Source organism: Chelmon rostratus, chromosome 19 (assembly GCF_017976325.1).
Source record: "Chelmon rostratus isolate fCheRos1 chromosome 19, fCheRos1.pri, whole genome shotgun sequence".
Classification (NCBI taxonomy): domain Eukaryota; kingdom Metazoa; phylum Chordata; class Actinopteri; order Chaetodontiformes; family Chaetodontidae; genus Chelmon; species Chelmon rostratus.
Window position 1 is genome coordinate 28072 of NC_055676.1, and position 22989 is coordinate 51060.

The 22989-nt window shown below is 44.6% G+C and overlaps 1 protein-coding gene across 1 annotated transcript in view; it reads right to left on the reverse strand.

The window, feature by feature from the left end:
• The window catches only part of megf10 (multiple EGF-like-domains 10), a 79112-nt gene that overhangs the window by 16184 nt on the left and 39939 nt on the right, over positions 1–22989 (reverse strand). The window contains exons 10-18 of the mRNA XM_041959786.1: positions 21289–21463; positions 19144–19264; positions 17063–17226; positions 16497–16599; positions 12151–12297; positions 3236–3370; positions 2653–2781; positions 2333–2461; positions 1987–2115 (exon numbers count right to left, since the gene is read on the reverse strand). Coding sequence (XP_041815720.1) covers positions 1987–2115; positions 2333–2461; positions 2653–2781; positions 3236–3370; positions 12151–12297; positions 16497–16599; positions 17063–17226; positions 19144–19264; positions 21289–21463 — 1232 coding nt within the window. The remainder of the gene's footprint in view (positions 1–1986; positions 2116–2332; positions 2462–2652; positions 2782–3235; positions 3371–12150; positions 12298–16496; positions 16600–17062; positions 17227–19143; positions 19265–21288; positions 21464–22989) is intronic.

The window sequence follows — 22989 nt, forward strand, 5'->3', positions numbered from 1 at the left end:
TGGGGTTTGTTATTTGGGAAACACTGTACCTTTCTGGTTGTGTTGTCCACACAAAAGTTAATGTAGTCCGAGATAGACGTCAAACTGTCAATGTCCTCCCCGTGAAGACTGCACAACACTTCCCAGTCAGTGGTGTCAAAACAGTCCCTCAGTGCCATACTGGACTCATCTGACCATGTCTTCACATACCTGATGGTAAGCCGTCGTTTACTCACCAAAGGTATGTAAGTAGGCTGCAGATGAACCGGGTTGTGATCAGATCTGCCCTGTGGGGGGAGGGGTGAAGAGCTGTAAGCATCCATGGTGTTTGCATACAGTAAATCCAGTGTTTTATTGTCTCTGGTGTGGCATTTGACATACTGGGTGAAGCTAGGGAGAGTTGAGGACAGGGAGGCGTGGTTGAAATCTCCAGAGATGAGAAGGAAGGCCTGGGGGTGCGATGTCTGCAGCTGTGAGACCACGTTGTGTAGGAGCTCGCATGGTGCTCCCGCGTCGGCCGAGGGAGGGATGTACACAGTTATCGCGATGACATGCGAGATCTCCCTCGGCAGGTAACACCTGGATGCTAACAGCTAACAGCTCAATATCTCTTGTACAGCGCTGCTCCTTTACACTAATATGTGCTGGATTACACCATCTCTTGTTCACAAACATCGCTATGCCTCCACCCTTCCTCTTACCGCACTCCATCGCTCGCCTGTCCACTCTCAGCAGATGAAAATAATCCATGCAACAGATACTCCCGCTGCAGTCTGGTTAGCGCTGATAACTCTTCCATCTTATTCGGGAGAGATCTCACATAATAAGAGATGGTATGGATGGTTTATCCCATCTTGTCCTGGCACTTAACTCCAGCTCTGCATCCCCTTCTCCGTCTCCGTAACTCTGCGGGGATCTCCGGTCTTTCCGCTGGGAGAACGGCGGTGTTGCACAGCGCTAACAGCTGGTCCGGAGTGTAAACAATGGAGCTGTGGCTGAATGGATCACCCGAAGTCCACAAAAAAGTAAAAAGCAAATCACTAGTCTCACCAGTTGTACATCCGTAAGAACGCATGATCAACCAAGATTAGTGACGGAAAAAAGACGAAACACACAAGAAAACACTTAAACAGAGAAGGTCGGAGCTGCTGCAACAGGCTGCCACTCGTGCGGCGCCATCTTGGAACCGACACTGGTGATTGGTCAATTGTCAAAATTCAGCAGTGTTTATTTCTTGATAGACGACTGCCTGCTCAGGTATTCCTAACAGTCATAGACTAAAGGGGTAATTTACCAGGCTAACAAATTGCCAGCTGATTTGAGTGGCAAACTATGGAGCATTTTCTGGACATTACTTTTAATTTGTTTGAAGAGGACAACACACTTGAAGTGTGGCTTGAGAATGACATGTCCCCAGCAAAAAAGAAAAGTAAAGAACAATGCTGGATTGACAGGAGAAGCAATATGAAGGCACAAGTGACTTGAGGACACAGAGACTGACCAGATAAGCGTGTGATGGAATTTTTGCATGTTTCTATACTTTTTTTCTTTTTTTTTTTCTATTTTTATGTAGCTGATCTGTAGTCTTAGCTGTTTGACTGTTGTATTGACCAGAGGATGACCTGGTGGATTAGCTGTTGTAACCCCACTGCAATTAACCCCTGGGTACAGAGCAAATGGAATGAGGAAATTATACCTGGCTGTTAATTCTTGAGATAAGGATACCATCAAGTTTTATTGCACACAACTGTTTTCCTGTCACCATCTGTTAAACAAGTTCTGCTAAGTCCATGCAGCCTTCAAATTTTTATTGATGATTTGTTTGAAATTTTAAGTGGTAGATTAAATTTAAACAATTTACAAGAAAGGAGGGAAGTTGAGGTACAGGCACATCAAGTGTAAGCAATGAGATGAGTTGATAAAGGAAGTAAATAAGCTTGTAAGAGAAGAGTAGAAAGAAAGAAAGAAAGAAAGAGAGCAGACACAATGGAAGACAGAGCAACATACTTTGTTCACAGTGTCGTCCCATGAAGCCGGTGCGACATGTGCACTCTCCAGAGATATGGTCACAGTCAGCTCCATTCCTACACTGGCAGATCTGAGAACATTCCTTCCCATAGAAACCTAATGGACAGCCTGCAAGGGAGTCATAATACGTCACATTATATACTTTCATAACTATCTGCTTCTGAAATAAACAACAAAGGCTGTGTGACATACATGTCTCAAGGGTACAATTTTTTATCATATGATGTAAACTTGTTTCCACAGTAATTTACAATACAATATCAACTACCCGTCACAGGAGTAAACTGCTTGTGTGCTTGTGTGCATGTGTGTATCTGTGACTGACGTTGTGTGCAGTAGAGTCCGGTCCATCCTGCGGTGCACTTGCACTCTCCATCATAAGCACTGCAGTAGGCTCCATTGTGACAATTACATGTATGGATGCAGTTGGGTCCCCACTGACCAGGTGGACATGCTGTAACACAGTGACAACGAGGTGTTAGCGCTTGTAATCTGTAGTTATACCTGTTCATAGCTAAATATCATTTCTAAGTATCTTTTCACTTCAGTATATACGATTTCATGAATAAACAAGCTCTTTGCAGGACGGTAACATTATAAAACACATCAGAACTATGAATTTATCGTTTTATTGAATGAACGCACGCTGGGAACAGTCGCTGCCAATCCATCCTGGATAACACTGACAGGAGCCATCGATGGGGTTACAGGTGCCATTGTTGGTGCAGCTGCAGCTCCAGGCACAGTTCTTCCCAAAACGACCACTGGGACACACTGAACAAAAGATGTGTGTGTGAATCATTCATGTTCCTCAACCACATTTTAGGAAGAGGTATTCTCACTTCTTGGGTATTACTGTCATCTCAGATGCTATTCATGAAGTAACTGGACTCATTTTTGTATCCTGGGATCTTGGCTGGTGACTAGGTTCAATGTGACATCACACATCAGTGGTCAATATTGTTGTCATCTGTTGGCTATTGAACATTGTTGAGTATGTTACACGGTATGATGAAATATTCTGATCAGTTCAAAGATTTACAATGGATAATTCCCTGCCTTGAAATTTTTAATTAATTAATTAATTAATTTGTGTATGGGCCATGATAAAACAGACATGATATTCATGCTAGCAGCTGTCCTCAGTCTCAGATGCTTCTTGAACAGCTTTGATCTTTTTACAGAGAAATTCTCAGGGAGCCTGAAGAAACAGTACTCAGTAACTCACCCTCATTGCATAGTGTCCCCTTGAAGCCTGGCAGACAGTCACACTGCCCAGTGATGTGATGACAAGGTCCATTACTGTGGACACACTGTGGACAGGTCTGACTGCAGCGGTGACCAAAGTACCCTGGAGAGCAGACTTCAGCAAGCCAGGACACATGGTGAGTTCATCAATCTGCCTCCAATTTAAACCCAGTTTACTAAGGCTAACAGCTAATTACATAAACAACAACTGGGATTGTTTTTTAGGAGCCTTCTGGAAGAGAAAGAGTTCAAGAGGAGTTTAAGGTGAGATTTAACATCAGACTACAGATCCACAGTTGTCATTCAATTTGTACTTTTGATATTTTGATACAGTGGATGAAAACATGTCATGCCCTCCACCTCTGGCACCATCTAGTGGCAGTACCTCTCCCTCCCTTCTTTACCTGGCAGTGTGAACGTGACTGCCACGCTGGTGGAGGGCAGGTGCAGCTCATCCCAATCACCAGATTGTTTCCAGCTTCTTGTTTCCGGGGAGTGGTCACCTCAATTGAAGCATTCTCCAGCCTGTATAAAGATTCCAGCAGACCACTACTCGACGCCAGTCCGTAAACGACCTCCGGTCAGTGCACCCTGGCTCTGTTGGTAATTTTGACTCGAGTTCGGAAAATTCTGTTTTGTAACCCTGTTTTCTCTCTGCCTAGTTCCGACCCTCTCTTCCGCCTAAAGATCCCACCTGCCACACTCATCTACCTCTGGTTGACCTGCCTGGAAAACTGCCTTCACTCATCTTCAACTACAAGCCAGCAGCAGCCACATTGCCACGCCACCCAGCCCTGGGTGTACTCCCTCTCCTTTCCCATTTCTGTCTGTCAGTAAGCTCTGATCTCTTGTAGATTGTTTCAGTTCAGCCTTTATAGGATCTTTAGTTTATTAGCCTTGTTAACCTGTTCAGTTCTCCGTTTTAGTTTTGTTTTCTGGTAGTTTTTCGCCTAGTTGCTAGTGAGCACAGGTAGCTTTGTTTTGTAGTTTTGACCATGACTCCCTGTGTTAGCATTTTGATTATAAATAAATATTTTAATTTGGACACTTCTGTCTGCTGTGTCTTTGTCTGCGTTTGGGCCTCTGAACCTGATCCGTGACAGTACGGACTGGCCATGATGAGCTCAGCGGACAATGGGACCAGCGCTGACGGCGCGTCCACTAATGAGATGGTTCAGCACATTATGGATAGCCATGGAGCCTTACTAGGTCAGCACGATGAATTGATTAAAAACCTCATCACGACAACTAACACACTGATAAATCAAGTCTCACAATTAACAGGTAAATTGTCCACCTTAACGTCCTCAGCTTCTCCTCCAATTAATCCCCCCGCTACCGCTAGTAGCTCTGGTGTAGCAGCTGCCGGTGCCCCACCGGCCTCAGTTCAGCTACTCTGTGAACTCTTTGTTCCAGTCCCTGAACGTTACGCAGGAGATTTAGGCTCTTGCCAGGCCTTTTTAACACAGGTTTCTCTGGTTTTTGAGCTTCAGCCTTTATTGCATGCCACCGAAAAAGCAAAAATAGCTTATTTAATTGGGCTACTGAAAGGATCTGCAAGAGATTGGGGCACTGCTGTTTGGGAAAAACAAGGTGACGTTTGTGCTTCCTATCCTCAGTTCATCTCAGAGATGAAAAAGGTTTTTGACCACCCTATTCGCGGACGTGAGGCAGGGAATCGTCTGACCTCTCTGAAACAGGGAGCACGTAGTGTGGCGGAGTATTCCGTGGAGTTCCGGACCCTGGCGGCGGAGAGTGGGTGGAACGACAGAGCCCTCCAAGGAACGTTTTACAGAGGGTTAACAGAAAGTTTAAAAGATGAACTCGCCACTCGTGATGAGGTAAAGGATCTGGATGAACTGATCTCCCTAGCTATTCGTCTGGATAATCGTCTGAGGGAGAGACGACGGGAGCGCATACAGCGAACAGATCCAGCCCCAGTTCGGCGTCCCAGTCCCACCTCTTTGCAACCCCAGGTCCTGCAACCACCCGAGTCCATCCCTGAACCCATGGAGATCGGCAGAGCACGGCTTACGCAGCAGGAGAGAGACCAGAGGAGAGCAACGAATTCCTGTCTCTACTGTGGAGCAGCGGGACATTACATCTCTGTCTGCCCCAAGAAGACAGCAAAAGACCCGGCTCACCTGTAATGGGGAGCATACAGGTGAGCCAAACCTCCACAACCTCCCCTCAACGGCTGCAACTCGCTGCTTCTCTCTGTTTTCAGGCCCACTCTGTTCCTATATCTGTTTTGGTTGATTCTGGGGCTGAGGAAAACTTTTTAGACAGCAAGCTTGCCAGACAACTTCAGATACCTTCTGTTCCCCTGGAGACACCTCTGGAGGCTCGGTCTCTGAACGGTTTGTCCCTAGCCATGGTGCTGCTGTGTTCAGCAGAGAAGATGCCTTATCCTTGCCCCCCCATCGACCTTATGAAACCTACATTAAAGACTCTATAGCAGCAGGAATTATCCGCCCATCCTCATCACCTGTTGGAGCCGGTTTCTTTTTTGTAGACAAGAAGGATAAGACTCTTCGGCCATGTATTGACTTCCGGGGACTGAACAACATAACGGGAAAGAACACTTATCCACTTCCTCTCATAAACTCTGCTTTCACATCTTCGCATGGTGCCACCATCTTTTCCAAATTGGACCTAAGAAATGCCTACCACCTCATTCGGATCAAAGAGGGAGATGAGTGGAAAACTGCTTTTAATACCCCACTGGGACATTTTGAGTATCTGGTCATGCCGTTTGGACTCACTAATGCCCCTGCTGTTTTTCAGAGCCTAATCAATGATGTACTCCGAGACATGATAAATCGCTTCGTGTTTGTGTACTTGGATGATATCCTGATCTATTCCAGGAATCCAGAGGAGCATGTTCAACATGTCCATCTGGTTTTGGAACGCCTACTTAAGAACTGCCTTTTTGTGAAGGCCGAGAAATGTGAGTTTCATGCGTCCACTGTGTCTTTCCTAGGATTCATCATTTCTCAGGGGCAAATCAAGATGGATCCTGCTAAGCTGTCAGCCGTCTCTGAATGGCCTCAACCCGTGACACGGAAACAGCTGCAACGGTTCTTGGGCTTCGCTAACTTTTATCGCCGGTTCATCAGAGACTACAGCAAGGTCGCAGCTCCCCTCACAGCCTTGACTTCCACATCCTGTCCTTTCCTGTGGACCCCTGAAGCTAACCAGGCCTTTCTCTCCCTTAAGGGGCGGTTCACCACGGCCCCCATCCTGATTCAGCCAGATCCCCATCTTCAGTTTGTGGTTGAGGTAGATGCTTCTGACACAGGAGTGGGAGCAGTACTCTCGCAGAAATCCCCCACAGACAATAAGCTTCATCCCTGCGCTTTCTTTTCCCGCTGCCTATCACCGGCTGAACGAAATTATGATGTGGGAAACCGAGAATTATTAGCTGTGAAACTAGCTTTAGAGGAATGGCGTCACTGGCTTGAGGGGGCAGAGCAACCATTCATTGTATGGACAGATCATAAAAATCTAGAATATGTTCGTCTGCCAAGAGACTGAATTCTAGACAGGCCCGGTGGACTTCTTTGGAAGATTCAGATTCACACTAACTTACCGCCCGGGCTCACGTAATATTAAACCTGATGCTCTTTCTCGCCAGTTCTCTAGTGACAAACTCTCCAGAGACCCAGAACCCATCCTGCCCCCAACCTGTCTGGTTGCCTCCCTAACATGGGAGATAGAGAATAAGGTTCGCCAAGCCCAAGACCAACACCCTGATCCTGGTAATGGTCCTAATAATGCTCTGTTTGTTCCAGATTCTGTCCGTTCCCAGGTCCTCCAATGGGCCCATGCCTCCTGTCTCACCTGCCATCCAGGTGCCTCCCGGACCCTGGATGTTCTGAAACAAAGATTCTGGTGGCCCACGTTGGAGCAAGACACTCGGGAGTTCGTAGCTGCATGCCCCACCTGTGCCCGGAACAAAACCTCTCACCAACCTAGTGCTGGTTTTTTGCAGCCCTTGCTAGTTCCCTCACGGCCCTGGTCCCACATCGCTGTGGATTTCGTCACTGGACTCCCAGCCTCTAAAGGTAAAACCACTATCTTAACCATTGTGGATCGTTTTTCTAAGGCTGCCCACTTCGTTGCCCTGCCGAAGCTCCCATCAGCCAAAGAGACTGCAGACCTGTTGATCCATCATGTGTTCAGGCTGCATGGTATTCCCTCAGATATTGTCTCTGACAGAAGACCTCAGTTCACCTCTCAGGTTTGGAAATCCTTCTGTTCAGCTGTGGGAGCTACTGTGAGTCTAACATCTGGTTTTCATCCCCAGTCTAATGGTCAAACTGAGCGCACTAACCAGTCTCTTTCCTCAGGTGCCTAGTCTCTGAAAACCCCTCAGTTTGGAGTGACCAATTATCCTGGGTGTAATATGCACATAACTCGTTGGTTAATTCTTCTTCTGGTCTATCCCCCTTCCAATGTTCCCTGGGTTATCAACCCCCACTGTTTCCCTCACAGGAGCAAGACATCTCTGTCCCCTCTGTGGAAGCCTTCATCAGGCAAAGCAAAAGAACCTGGGCAAAGGCTCGAGCAGCACTACTTCGCTCCAACCAGAGGATGGAGCACCAGGCCAACCGTCGCCGTGCCCCTGCTCCTATTTACTCTGTGGGACAAGAGGTTTGGTTAAAGACTAAAGATCTTCCTCTTCAGGTTGAATCTAGGAAGCTGGCTCCTCAATTTGTGGGTCCTTTTGCTATAAAAAAAAAAGATTGTGAACCCTAGTGGGGTTCGGTTGAAACTCCCTTCCACCATGAAAATTCACCCGACCTTTCATGTTTCACAGGTCAAACCTGTTAAGAACTCTGCTCTTGCCCCCCCCTGTCCAGCCCCCTCCACCTCCCAGGATGGTGGACGATGCTCCAGCCTTTACAGTCCGTCGCCTATTAGATGTACGCCGCAGGGGTCGCGGCCTCCAGTTTCTAGTCGACTGGGAAGGATATGGACCTGAAGAAAGAAGCTGGATGGTTCGGAGGAAGACGGTTCCAGTTAATCTTGTAATGGCAGGTAATCACCAAGAGACACTTTCTTTTCATTTGCTTGAAAATACAGATCCTCTAGTAGTTGTGGGTTATCCATGGCTAGTTAAGCACAACCCCTCTATTGACTGGTGCAAAGCAGAGGTTAAATCCTGGAGTCCATTTTGTCATGCTAACTGCCTCCGTTCTGCACTAACTCCAGCCTCTGAAAACCCAAAACGAAACAAGGCAAAAGGGGAACAACAACCAACTGTGAAGCAAAAGTTTCATTACCTTACTGTACATCTACAGTTTTAGTAAAGTTATCATATATAACTTTGAAATATGTAGTAACACTTTATTTGAAGAGGATAAGACATAAGATTGGCAGTCTTTATGATTGTTTACGACTGCCACCTAATAATGAAAAGATTGTGCTCATGAAAGTGCATCGCAAAACGCATTGGTGCCATGTGACATGCCCCTACACAACTGTTGTCTATGTAAGTCTTAACACCAACAGCAACGGTTTTCGAGAGTCAGGCTACACCACTGTATTACCCACCCAGCATCAATGCACATCAACTCCCCAGAACTCCAGATGTGGTTGGGATGTTTTTTCTCCTGTAAAATACTATCAGGAGAACATTCAATAGTCACTGATTTGTCCGCCATGTGCTGAAAATGTGGAGATCGTGTTCTGTTCAAACCCAAAAAATGGACTACAGGAACTGTATCAGCTGCAGTCCCATGACCAAACAATCAAATAGTGTTTCTACTGTTTTAATCAAACAGACCTCAGAACTCCTTCACCCAAATTCCACCAGTATGTTCATATACTCTGCAATACCATGGAACAGATTTACACAAATATTCCTGGCAGTGACAAAACACTTAATAGATCTGCAACATCTTGCTGCATACATTAAGAAATATACATAATATATAATATACACTTTACATTTCAAGTACTTAGTACATTCTTCAAAAAGTATAATTTAAGTATAACATTTTATCACCTGGGTTTCCACTCTTTGAAAACACAGTTACCCATCGCTGAATGTAAGTAAACAATTCCGTTGTTATCAAGCTGTCATGCAAAGGGAAGTGCTGTGCAGTCACCACGAGGAGGACATCGACAGTTTGATAAACTGCATCACGCACTGCATCACTTTCTGTGTGGACAACACCATGCCTACCAGGAAGGTGTTTCTCAAACACCAAACCCTGGGTGTCCCCTGAACTGAAAGCCCTATTGAATGAAAAGAAGACCATTTTTAGAGGAGGGTGCAGAGGGAGTGGAAGAAGGAGATTAGGAGAGGCAAGGACAGCTACAAGAGGAAGCTGGAGGAGTGCCTTCAAGGAAACAAGGCCAGAGAGGTTTGGAGGGGCCTGAAAACCATTTCAGGTCACGGCAGTGACAGCGACAGGAGCCCTAAATTTGGTGATGTGGTGATCTGGAATGGGCAACAATCTGTTCTTCAACAGGTTTGACTCAACCCCCTTCCCTCCCTCACCCACCAGAGCCCAGACGAGATGCTGTTACTTCTCTGCCTACAATCCAGCCATCACTGCTCAGGGAGAAGCTGGAAGGAGCTGGAGCAGACTGCCATCTGGCTGTGTGGACCATCAACTACTTCACCAACAGACAACAGAATGTGAGGCTTTCCAACTACCTGTCTGATGCGGACGTTTGCAGCATGGGGGTTCAGCAGGGTAAAGTGCTCTCTCCTGTCCTCTTCACCTTGTACACATTGGACTTCAGACACAAAACTGACAAATGTCATCTCCAGAAGTTCTTTGATGATACAGCCATTGTTGGGAGCCAAAACGCGTGCTAAAGTGCCCTCTTGGACGCCAAAACGCGCTCTAAAGTGCCCTCTTGGATGCCAAAACGCGCTCTAAAGTGCCCCCTGGGAGCCAAAACGTGCTCTAAAGTGCCCTCTTGGACACCACAACGCACTCTAAAGTGCCCTCTTGGATGCCAAAACGCGCTCTAAAGTGCCCCCTGGGAGCCAAAACGCGTGCTAAAGTGCCCTCTTCAGTGGCGAGGACACACTATATGTGCCCTTTTTTTCCTTTCCGCCCCTGCCCTTCAAAAAGTCTGTGCACGCCACTGCACTACAGACAATCTGCGCACGTCTTACCTTTGTTGTTTTGCGGTCAAAAGCTACATCCCAGCTCTGAAAGAAAGCTGCTACTTAGCTGCTGCTAGCTAGTAGTCTGAAATGCATTGTGAAGGTCCTGGTAGTTTATAGAGTTAAGTATGCACTCTTTTTTACCACGATCGTTGGGGTGACTTCCTTCTGGAGCATCAGCTGTGTTTCTCACTTCACGCATGGAGCTGGGCTCATTCACACATGATTACCATCAGTGGATAATAATAATAATACACTAATAATAATCACTCCACCACCTCTATTGATGTGTAGGAGTCAGGGCAGAGGAGCACAGGGAGTGAGAGGGGAGAGACCTCTACTGGAAAGGTGAGTAGGAGAGAAATGATTAGAGAGTGTGTATATATAGTTCTTGAGACACTGTCTGCCATTTTGGAGTGCCTTTCTGCCATTAGATCCCCCATAGCTGTTGGTCTCAGAGCTCTATCAGTTCTCAGCAGTCTATGCACTACTGATGTTTCAGTCATTTCTGTCTGTAACCGAAGGACTCCACAAGCTCCTTCAGAAGGGCAAACGCAGATGCATTTGCCACAGAGCTGTATGAAAGAACCAAAGCCCTGTGCCACACCCAAAGTATCCCTGAACCAGGTGCCAAGACAAGGCATAAACAGAGGAAAATGGAGGATTTTGTACTGGAGGCAACTGCAGGTTCACGCACTGAATTGAACAACTCAGACACATTGAAAAGAGAGTTACTTTTCCCTTGTGTAGGAAATGATGGTTGGCGAGCTTGAGCAAAGATTTTGCAGTGTAGATGCAGGGCTACTAAAAGGCATCCAGGCATGCAGTCCTAAATGTGAGAACTTCTTGAGTGAATCACACTTGAATGAACTTGCAAAGCACAACAGCATTGTCTGTGCACAACCTCCTTCCCTCTCTGAAGGCAACCATCTAGGTTGCCCTAACAGTGCCCGTAAGCAGCTGCTCGTGTGAAAGGTCCTTTAGTGCACTGCGTCGGCTGCATTCCTGGCTGCGTCAAACAATGGGTCAGAAAAGACTTCACAGTCTTGCAGTCATGTCAACTGAAAAAGACGAGCTTCAGCATCTGAATCACAACAGAGTGATAGACCGGTTTGCCACCCTTAAAAACAGACAGCATTCTTTGAAGCTTCCATCCACCAAGTAACTCGCAAGTGTAGCCATTTTTTCGTCAGTGATGTAAACACACTGTTACTGTGCAAACCTCTGTTTGTTGTTGTACTGTATTAAACACAGACCGAAATAATAATAATGAATAATTTCTCCGTCTTGCTGTTTGTGAAGTTTTTTACTTGTACACTACATTCACTTACATCCCGTGCATCTCTTGGGGGCTAAGCCCCCCTTGTTCTTAAAACCTAGTGACGCCCCTGCTTATGACAACGACTGAATGCAAGAATGGGCCTAAATCCCACATGAACACTGTGAGAGCAGAGTTTTTTAGTACAGCCTATGTCATTGCAAACAAGGCTTCTCCACCAAGTATTAAATACATTTCAGTTAGCGCATTCAATACTTTATTCTTGTCTCATTCAACTTCATTGCACTTAACTATTTTAATAATTGGAATGTTACATGTCTGGTCTTTTCCCCCACTGAACATACATACAAATACGGAAACAGCGTACCCAGGTAACAACCTCGCTGCCTCCACTTCCACATACTTCAATATTTTAAAATATTAATTACAAGCAATTTATTTTGTTAATTATTTTCATTTTTCATTATTATGATGTAGGACTTACTCCTCTGACAGGTGGCACCTCGGTATCCTGGAGCACACTCACAGGTTCCTTCATCTGGAGAGCAAGAGGCTCCATTCTTACAGTTACAGGGGAGGGAGCAGTTTGGGCCCCAGCGGCCCTCTGCACACACACTGTCACAGTGGATACCTGCTCTCACACACAAACACACAGCCACCCACAGACAGATACAGAAACGTTTTAGCATATGTTGTAGAGTCAATGCAAACAAGTCTAAGCTATATATGTGTGTGTGTGTGTGTGTGTGTGTGTGTGTGTGTGTGTGTGTGCGTGCATGGAACTACACATTGGGTAAAGAACTAACTGTCCACAAACTGAAATGGACTGTACTAATAAAGAGTACAAAATATATATGTTACTGATAATTTCATATATTTCCGTGAATTTAAGGTTAGTGTGGTGTGTGGGCCAGCTCTCCTGAACAGTTTGTTGAGTCTCTTTCTATCCCTCTCAGACCTTCCACAGCCCCAGCAGACCACTGCATAAAAGATTGCAGATGCAACCACAGAGTCATAAAAGGTTTTCAGTGTCCTACATATGCCAAAAGACCTCAGATGGAGACAACTTTGGCCCTTCCTGTATAGGACATCTGTGTTGGTGGACCAGTCCAATTTGTTGTTGAGGTGGACACCAATGTATTTGTGCTTCTCCACGATCTCACTGTCCAAGTCCTGGATGCTCACTGGTGTAGTATGTGGTGCTTTCCTGCAGAAGTCTATCACCATCTCCTTGGTCTTGCTGGTGTTGATGTGCAGGTGGTCACAGTGCATCCCTAAAGTATTCATAGTGCTTCATTTCCAATTTCCACATTTTGTTATGTTACTGCCTTATTACAAAATGGATTACATTCATTTTTTTTCCTCAAATTCCTACACACAATACCCCATAATGAATGAAAACATGAAAAAAGATTTTTTAAATTGTTGCAAATTTATTAAAATTAAAAAACTAAGAAATCACGTGTACATAAGTATTTACAGCATTTGCCATGAAGCTCAAAATTTAGCTCAGGTGCATCCTGTTTCCACTGATCATCCGTGAGATGTTCCTACAGCTTAATTGTGGTAAATTTAATTAACCCCGCAGAACCTGTCTCTGGGTACAGGGCGATCAATCGTGCCCACTCTGCTCAGGTACAGCAAGTTTAAAGCACATTTTGTCAGGTTGTAGAATTAGCTTATCACAAGGCCGGTATACATGGCGGCATAATCAGGTGCTGAGAAGCTTAGCCGCAGGCATCGAAGAGAGAAGGAAGCAGGTGAATTCTGGAAGTTCTAGAAAGGAGAGGTTAGATGTGCAGTTTGTTCGAGAGGGGGAGAAAAATAGAGCTGCTAAGTCAGGGAGAAGGCAGGTAGGTGGCTGCCTGGTAGGGGCTGTTGATTGGCAAATGCAATCGACTTGGGAGGAAAGCTAGTTGTGCCCCAGGAAATAGTTTATAGTAATCTGAGGCCGGACATTGTCTTATGGTCCATGAGTAAAAAGACTGTGTTTTTTATTGAGTTAACGGTCCCTTGGGAAAATTCAGTGGAGGCAGCTTATGAAAGGAAGAAGACTAGCTATGCAGATTTAAAGACAGAATCTGAGCAGAGGGGATGGAAGACCAGGGTCTGTCCGGTTGAAGTGGGGTGTAGAGGTTTTGTTGCAGGGTCAGCTGTTTCACTGTTGAGGGAGCTGGGAGTGTATGGGCAAAATGTAAGGAAGACAGTGAGGGAGATGTCAGATGAGGCTGCTAGGTCTAGTCAGTGGATATGGATCAGGAGATGCGTTGTAAGATACAGAGTTGGCTTGTTTTTTTGATCTTTTTGGTTGTATTCCTGTTTTGTTTGCTTCTTGAAGGAAATGTTAGGGTTTGTTTTCCTGTTTTGTTTGCTTTATGAAGGAAATGGTAGGGTTTGTTGCTTCTTGAAGGAAATGTTAGAAGAGGCTGTTAAATCTAGTCTGTGGTTTAGGCCTCCACCTTCAGCACCCTCTAAATTTTCCACCCCCTACCCGAACAAGGGTCTGTATCCAATCCCTACTTTCATATTTTGACTCTACCTCTTTATTTTCTACCCCCTACCCGAACCAGGGTTTGTATTCCCACCTCGCTTTTTTGGTGCAGTTGGTGAGAGGCAGGTGTAGATGATGGTAGTGTGGCAATCGGCAGTTACATGTGGCATCTAGGCCTGTGGTAGCATTGTAGCAGCTAACAATAGCTAAAGCGGTGAGAGTATGATAGTATCTTAGCAGTTAGTATTGGTAGCTAGCAATTAACATTAACAGTATAGGTGAATCTAGCTTTATTGTCTTCTTCTGTTCCTCTTAGCAGGTAGCGGTTAGCACGTAACATTAGCTAAATGGTAGCATCGGAACTGTATTGTCTTCTTCTGTTCTTCTTAGCGGTTAGCATTAGCATTAGCAATAGTTAAATGGTAGCATCGGTACTGGCCACTACCTGGAGCATCTCTGGGTCAGTTGAACGTGGCGGTGCTGTTTGGATTGTGTAGGAGCAGTGTGAACTGGCACTAGGGGGAGTGACTCTGGGACGCCGGAGTTCACTGCCTAACCTCCTGGAGGTGTAGTGGGGCTAAGTAGGCGAAACACTGTTGAAGGGAGGTTTCCACCTGATGACCCCAAGCTCCAAGGTTCTTCACTGAGAATGAATCCTCTTTTTGAGCACAAGTATCTTGTGTTTAAATTAACTAAATTGATTGGACATGATTTGGAAAGGCACACACCTGTCTATATAAGGTCTCACCCTTGATAGCGCATGTCAAAGCACAAACCCAGCATGAAGTCAAAGGAACTGTCTGTTGACCTCTGAGACAGGATCGTCTCAAGGCACAAATCTGTGTAAGGGTACAGAAAAATATCTGCTGCTTTGAAGGTCCCAATGAGCACTGTGGCCTCCATCATCTATAAATGGAAGAAGTTCGGAACCACCAGGACTCTTCCTAGAGCTGGCCGGCCGTCTAAACTGAGTGATCGGGGGAGAAGGGCCCTAAGTCAGGGAGGAAAGAACCCAATGGGCTACAGCATGACTCTGTGGTGTGAGATGAACCTTCCAGAAGGACAGCCATCTCTGAAGCAGTCCACCAATCAGGCCTGTATGGTAGAGTGGCCAGACGGGAGCATCTCCTCAGTAAAAAGCACATGGCTGCCCAGCTGGAGTTTGCCAAAATGTACCTGAAGGACTCTCAGACCATGAGAAACAAAATTCTCTAGTCTGATGAGACAAAGATTGAACTCTTTGAGTGCCAGGCGTCAGCCCCCACAGGGCACTGCCCTCAGCCCTTGGCCTACCTACTTGGCCGCACGGGGGAAGGAGGGGGTGAGGGGCCAAAGAAGGTGTTGAGTTAAGGGTAAGGGTGAATGTCCCAGAAGGAGGTGGGGGTCAGAGCATCTGTCTGCAGAAACATCCAGGAGACTGGAGAGATAAGCGTCCATGTCTGGGAGCCAATGGAGATAACAGATTGTTTTGGGACGGGCCGACACTGCCCTTGAGTCTCTCTGGGTCTCCCGGTGGCTTGCTCCAATATGTCCTTTTTATTGGCCAGATTCAGCCGAGCCGAACTGACAGCTTGAGTCTGAGCACTGGCAGCCCTGCACATTCCCTCGTTCACGGCGAGCAGCTTGTCAATTTTCGCCAGTGTATTCCTTTTTTTGCAGTACATAAGGAAGCTGCCAAAACCAATCAGCAGAAGCCTGAAATATAAATCCAATTATGTATGTGTCTTCAACATCCTCAACGGAAAGGACCGACAGACACACGACCCTCCACTTCTCCCAGGAGTCCAACGTGCAAACGTTCCGTCAGGGCAGGCGGGTTCTCCTTTACCCATCTTCATTTTGGAGAAAATTTGGTCAATTGCATTGAGAGACCAGCTGACTTAGCCCTCTGACTTTCTCTCTTTTCCCCATGATCTGACCTCTCCACAGAACATTACACCTGCACTACACCAGACTGCTTTCTGGTTTTGACCTTGGCTGCCTCACTTATTCCGTAATGCTCTGTACCACATTTTCTATTATTATTATTACAAGCCATGACAGATCTCTTTCTGGTCAGATAAAACAGCTATTTCATTTGACATGTATGGCATTAGTTGTTTTATTTTTCATAAAGTTTACGACTCTTAAGAATTTACAATATCGAGTTGCATAATAAAAATTGTAGCCTTGTCACTCATTCACATGGCTGATACTGGTACACTATGAACCACAGATGAGCCACAGATAGCGGGAGGCAATGGAAAACTATGGTATTTTCGGTATACTGTAATGTTATGATATGTGTTCAAACTATGAATGGACAAATCAGTTGCAAGAACAGTGTTATAAGGTCTTACCTGTCCATCCAGCCAGACAGTGGCAGTGACCAGTTGAGTGGTGACATCCATCGGCATGACTGCAGTCACAGCGTTCTTTACAGTCCAGACCATAGGTACCATCCTGAGGAGGATGAACAGTAGCCATCACAGAGATAAACCTCAGTTACATGACATGCACCACTTATTATGTCTTCAGAGAGAAACTTTAGAGAGTCTTTTCGTGCTTTTACATAATTGATATTTTACTTCCACAGCTTCAACTATACCAATACCAATACCTGGGCTCAGAAAAAACGCAAAGTGAAACACCTTAACAAAATGTGATGAACTGTAGTCCTGTCCTGACATGAGTTGCTTTCATTTTTATGTATTTTTTTTTTTTAGCTACACAAGACTTTCAGTTTTTAGTTTAGAATTGCAAATACAAAATAAAATCTTCACTGTTACTGCATACTCTGAAAAAATAAATCTGGACACACACACACACACACACACAAACAGACACACACACACACACACACACACACACACATATATAATTCCGAAATGTATTTTGTTAAAGACAAAAGCCCATATACTCTCACCTGGCAATGGAGTTCACACCTCTCTCCTCTCCAGCCTGGAGCACAGGTACAGTGACCATCCAACACGTTACAGGCTCCACCTTTCCCGCACATACAGGTGAGGTTACAGCCCAGACCCCAGGTACCACTGGGACAGTTAATGGAGCAGTCCACCCCGTGCCACCCTGATTAAATAAGGTCAATAAGATTCAAAAACACACACACCTTACTTCCCTTTACAGTAGCTATTATGATAACAATTATTCAGTGAAATACAATACCTTGAGAACAATTTCACGGAAATAATGCTGACAGTAAAAGTCTACAACAAAAAGGCTTATTTGCCTGAGAGGAATACTTGTGTTCAACATGTCATTCCACTGAGAAAGATGGAATGACATGTTGTGGTATCCAAAGAGCAAAAATGACAGAGGAGAAAAGATACGAGCGTACACAAAATTGTACTGTTCCCTAAAAATAATAAAATAATTAAGGCTATAATGCAAGACCATTCATGTGTTGGGAAATAAAAACAGAAAATGGAAAAGATTGCAGATGCAACCACACAGTCATAAAATGTTTTTAACAGTGTCCTACATACTCTAAAGGACTTCAGTCTTCTAAGCAGATAGAGACGACTTTGGCCCTTCCTTTACAGTGCATCTGTATTAGTGGTCCAGTCCAAACCCTGGATGCTCACCGGTGTGATGTGTGACACCTTCCACCACCTTACTGCGGAAGTCTATCACCATGCGGTTAAGTGCAGGTGGTTCAGTCTACAACAGTCGACAAAGTTGGTGACAACTTCCCTGTATTCCATTTTATTCCCCTGTGATACACATCCAACGATGGCTGTACTATCAGAGACTTCTGTATGTGGCAGCTGTCCGTGTTATGTCTGAAGTCAGATGTGTAGAGGTTAAAGAGAAAAAGAAGAGCTGTACCCTGTGGAGCCCGAGTACTGCAAACAACCACATCCGACACAGTCACAAAGCCGCACATACTGTGGTCTGTCGGTGAGGTAGTTGACGGTCCACGCAGCCAGGTGGCAGTCAACTACAGCTGCCAGCTGTCCTCTCAGCAGTGATGGTTGGATTGTCATGAGAGCACTGGAGAAGTCTAAAAACACGACCCTCACTGTGGTCCCAGTGCTTGCCAGGTGGAAAAGACATCTGTGCAGCAGGTAGATGATTGCATCTTCCACACCAATGCCCGGTCAGTATGCAAATTGTAGGGGCTCACTAGGTGACAAAGGTGGTTGAGTAGAATCCTCTCCAGTGTCTTTATCAGGTGGGAAATTAAGGCTGAAGTGGTTGGGCTCCCTGGGATGCACAATCTCTGGCACTGGAACCACACAGGGAGTTTTCACAGGGCTCTAACTCTCTCCAGATTGTTGAATATGTGCCGAACAACCCGGCCGAGCTTATCCACTCCTTCAGCTTCCTCCTGTAGCTGCCCTTGCCTCTCATAATCTCCCTTTTAGCTCCCTCTGCACCCTCTTCAACTCAGTTCTGTCCCTAGACATAAAAACCATCTTCTTCTCATTCAGTAGTTTTTTTCAGTTCAGGGGACATCCAGGGTTTGTTGTTTGGGAAACACTGCACCTTCCTGGTAAGCCAAAGCGACATGCGTGTCCTGTGTGAGATCGTTCAGCCACGTCTCTTGCTCAATAAACTCAGCACATGTGCTTCAGCACATGATACTACACTCCTGGTACTCCCGCTACAGTTAGCGTCGTTAGCTCTTCCATCTCATTAGGGAGAGATCTTACGTCCCCCATAATAACACTGAAACAAAGAAAAGCGGTTGGAGCTGCTGTAACAAGCTGCCACTCGTGTGGCGCCATCTCTTAAAGGATGGAAAAATGAGATAAAGATACATTGAATGAGAAATAGAACGCCATAATCAACATAAAATAAAATGGATAATTAAAACCCAATTGATAATAATAGTAAAAAAAAGGATAAAAATAAGTTCACCTGACATTAACCAAAGGCAATTCAAGACCAGTGTGTTATGATGTCTCCTGTCTTCTTTTCTCTATCTGCATTTCTCCTCCTCCCTTTCCCCCTCTGTCATCCTCCCGCTCCTCCACAGCTCACCTGGTTTACAGGCACAGGATCCATCCATTGGTGAACACTGAGCTTTGTTCTTACAGTTACAGCTGGAGGAGCAGTTCACTCCATGTGTTCCTGCTGGGCAGTGCACTGAACAGCTACGACCCTGAGATGGTGAGTATAGTAGATAAATAGTTAGAACTAGCTAAGAGCATATCACACACCCTTTAAATGTGCAACAACAGCACTGACGAGACATGAACATTTCATCTGCTGTATTTGACTGGGTTCATAAGTGTATCAAAGCAGTCCATTCCATATTTCTGTTATTTGTCTAGCTGTCATATAACTGGCCATGTCAGGTGACCAATTTTTCAGTCATCAGATGTGATAAGTGTAACAGGGTCAATTATACAGCAGTGTAACAGAGTCATACACCATATAATTTTAGTTATAATTACACAAATTCTGTCACTAGTTTTAACCTTACCTGACATGTTAGGCCTCCAGAGTCAATGTGGAACGTCTGAGACTTTGAGTCAGTGTACCCCTACGTTTGTTTTTGTTGGTCCCCCTATATAAAATATGCCTCCCGCCTTCACCTCTCCCCTTTTGATTCTGTACTTCGTGGGAGAGGTATGCAGCACATTATTCTCGTTTACTCGCTAGCTAAAACTTTGCTGTGGCATGCTAACACATTCCTGTGTTCCTTGATTTGTGTAGGGGCTCACGTATATTGATGATTGACCGGAGGATCTTTTTATTTTACTTTCATTGTCAGGTATGTTTACTGTGTTTTAATGTATTTGCCCTTTTGATTCTGTACTTCGTGGGAGAGGGGCTCACGTATATTGATGATTGACCGGAGGATCTTTTTATTTTACTTTCATTGTCAGAAATAAATGGAGAGCACCTCCAAATGCATCCAGGTCTGGTTCTCTGCATAACACAACGCACACGACGATAATCCACCGGTTACATAAGTACATGTATGACACAACTGGATGGCCTCCATAGAGCCAACAGTGGCACAGATGAAAGGTGTGTATTGTATGTTCGCTCATCTTAACCAACTGATAAACCTCATTCTGCTGGTAGAAAATTAAATATAATGAGTATTAAGCAGTCAGAAAGAGAAATCTGTTCATTTGCTTTGACAATATGCTGGCGTCCCACTGAGTACTGATGTCTCCATGACAAACTCAAATTGTGAAGGCCATTAAAGTACTTAAAGCAGACATAGTGCAAATGGAAACGATGAGGACTTGTCTACTTGGCCTGAGTTCAGATTATCAGAGTTCAAAATGGTTGCACATATGAGCTTGTTTGAAGCTCATATGTGCTAACCAAGTTTGATTTGTTAATTTCTGATTGAACTAATGTGAGCAGAAGAAGCTTTGTCTGGGACATTAACAGAATCTTTCCTAAATACAATTTTTTTGGGATGACTGCATTATGGCTGTTCACATGTGAGTTGAAGGAATAGTTTGGGAAATATGCTAATTTGCTTTCTTTGTTCAAGTGTTAAGTGCAGAGCTGGAGTCAGGATGTGGTTATCTTAGCATAGCATAAAGACTGGAAGCAAGGGGAAACAGCTCACCTGGCTCTGCCAAAAGTTTTTAAAAATGCTAATATTAACACCTTTAAAGTTCCAATTAACACATTATATCTTATTTAGTGAATCAACACGCAAACAGAAATGTAACAATGACAGTTTGTGGTTATAGGGGGGAGTTATATGCCAAAACAATGTCTTGGCAAATTACATATTCATTCATTGATGCTAGAAAATAAAATAAAGAATAAAAAACAGAATTACAGGGGAACAGTATTTTGCTGATATTGCTAGTTCTGCTGCCACTACTAAAAAGTCATATTTCTACTGATAGCTCCTTTAAGATGTACTAAGTTTGCACGTGAATCCTTGACCTGCCGAAATTGAATTTTAAGCGGATCTATTTTGAAGATTTGCAGTTCCTAAAGTATTAGTATATGGTCTGGCCAGGATTTGCTTGCTGTGATTCTGGCATTTGAGCTAGGGTTATGATATGATAAAGAGAAGTGGTGAGCCCACAGCCAACCACATACTGTCCACATCACAATCACACACACTATATAAGCCTCATGAATTCACATGATCTGTGAACTAAAACATTCTGTGACATTCTGACATGTTAGAAATGGATTTACCGTAAAGCCTGGAGCACAGACACACTCTCCAGTCACACTGTGGCAGTCAGCACCATTTTGGCACTGACACACCTGCTGGCAGGACTCGCCATAAAATCCTGGGCTGCATGTCTCATTGCAGTAGAGGCCTGACCAACCAGGCTGACATGTACACTCCCCTGACACTGGGTGGCAGCTGTTGATAAGATAGGAACATATTGTAGTTACAGTTTTGCATTCATACTGTAGGTCTACAACTGCTTCTGAAATTTAGGATTCCTACCTATCAGAAATGGAATCGTGACTGGCCTGCCAGGGTTAGGGCCTGAGGTGTTTAATGTATTTGAAACAAATATGTCCATACAACATTTCGTCTAACCACATCTTAAGTCTGGTATGTGCTGATTAGGCATTGTTTCCACTGTATTTTGATGGATGACAAATACTGTGTATCCCATTTCAACTATGTTGTAATGGATAATTTTGATTGGAGTAGATACTGAAGTGTCTTTGCCACCACTTTAAGATTAAAAAGTAAGATCAAATTAAGCATACAGAGGCCAGAAGGATGATGTTGTCAGTCAGTTCATCTGTCCAACATAGTCAAAGTATTTAGCATGGACCAAAGTGTTGGTCAAAGGAGAATTTTGACCCAATGGTGATGGTGTCTGAGAGGTTGGTGGGTAACATAAATTAGAATTAATCATAAATAATCATCTGAGGACCTTTTATGTTAATAGCATTTCATGGTGGACACACCAACTGGCAGTCACTGTCATGAATGCTTTAATGAAGCAGCCTACTGGGAAAAGCAGCAGGGACCCAAGGGGTATGCACCCCAAAGACTGATTTCTCTGTGTGTACTGGGTGTTGTTATTTTGACTTTTATTACTGACTTTTTTTATTACCCAGTTTTCTGAGAACAGAGTGAGATACCAGCCAAAGTTTGAATAGGGCTTTGCCAAAAAACATCTTCACATTAGCTAAACCAGAGTGGTTTAGTTAGGATGGGGGGCCTTTTAGGCATCATTTCACAATCCATCCTTTAGGTCTTGTGGGACAAATTAATAATTTTGTTGTGGAAAAAATAATGATTAGTGCCTGTTAATGTGGGACAGTACATTGTTTAGCTTCAGAGCTTAAAATAAAAAAAAATCTGGCCTCAGGGACTAGTATTAAAGTTGACACCAGGACTGAGAGCCAAAGCTTTATGTATGCTTTATTTCATTCATTACTAAATGTCATCCAATCAGGCTAATGCTTTTGCTACCCTCTGTTGCTTCTACAGGACATTGTGTATCTACCCAATACTGGCACAGTCAGACAGAGAGAGAAATTTCTCAATTACATTTAAAATAACCAAATCCAAACCAAACATCCCTTTGAGACGTGTCAAGTTTGTTCAGGGTCACAGAACTCTCTCAGAGGCTCTATAAATCATTTGAAAACCTGGAGCAAAAATAGACAGTTATCTTAAAGCTGTGCACGTGTATAGCAGCTGACTGATACTGAGGGACTGAAAGTCTCCATGATGTTCATTGCATGCCAGCTGGATGGAGATTATTTGCAGTAACACAGGTGGAATTCATCTGTATTTGTTAGTGCTTGTGTTTAACTGACAGCTGACCTACCCAACACAATACTCCCATTGAGGAGGAGTAGAACAGCTGTTCTATACAGACACATGCAGCTGCCAGCTATGACAGCCTAAATGATCTCTGA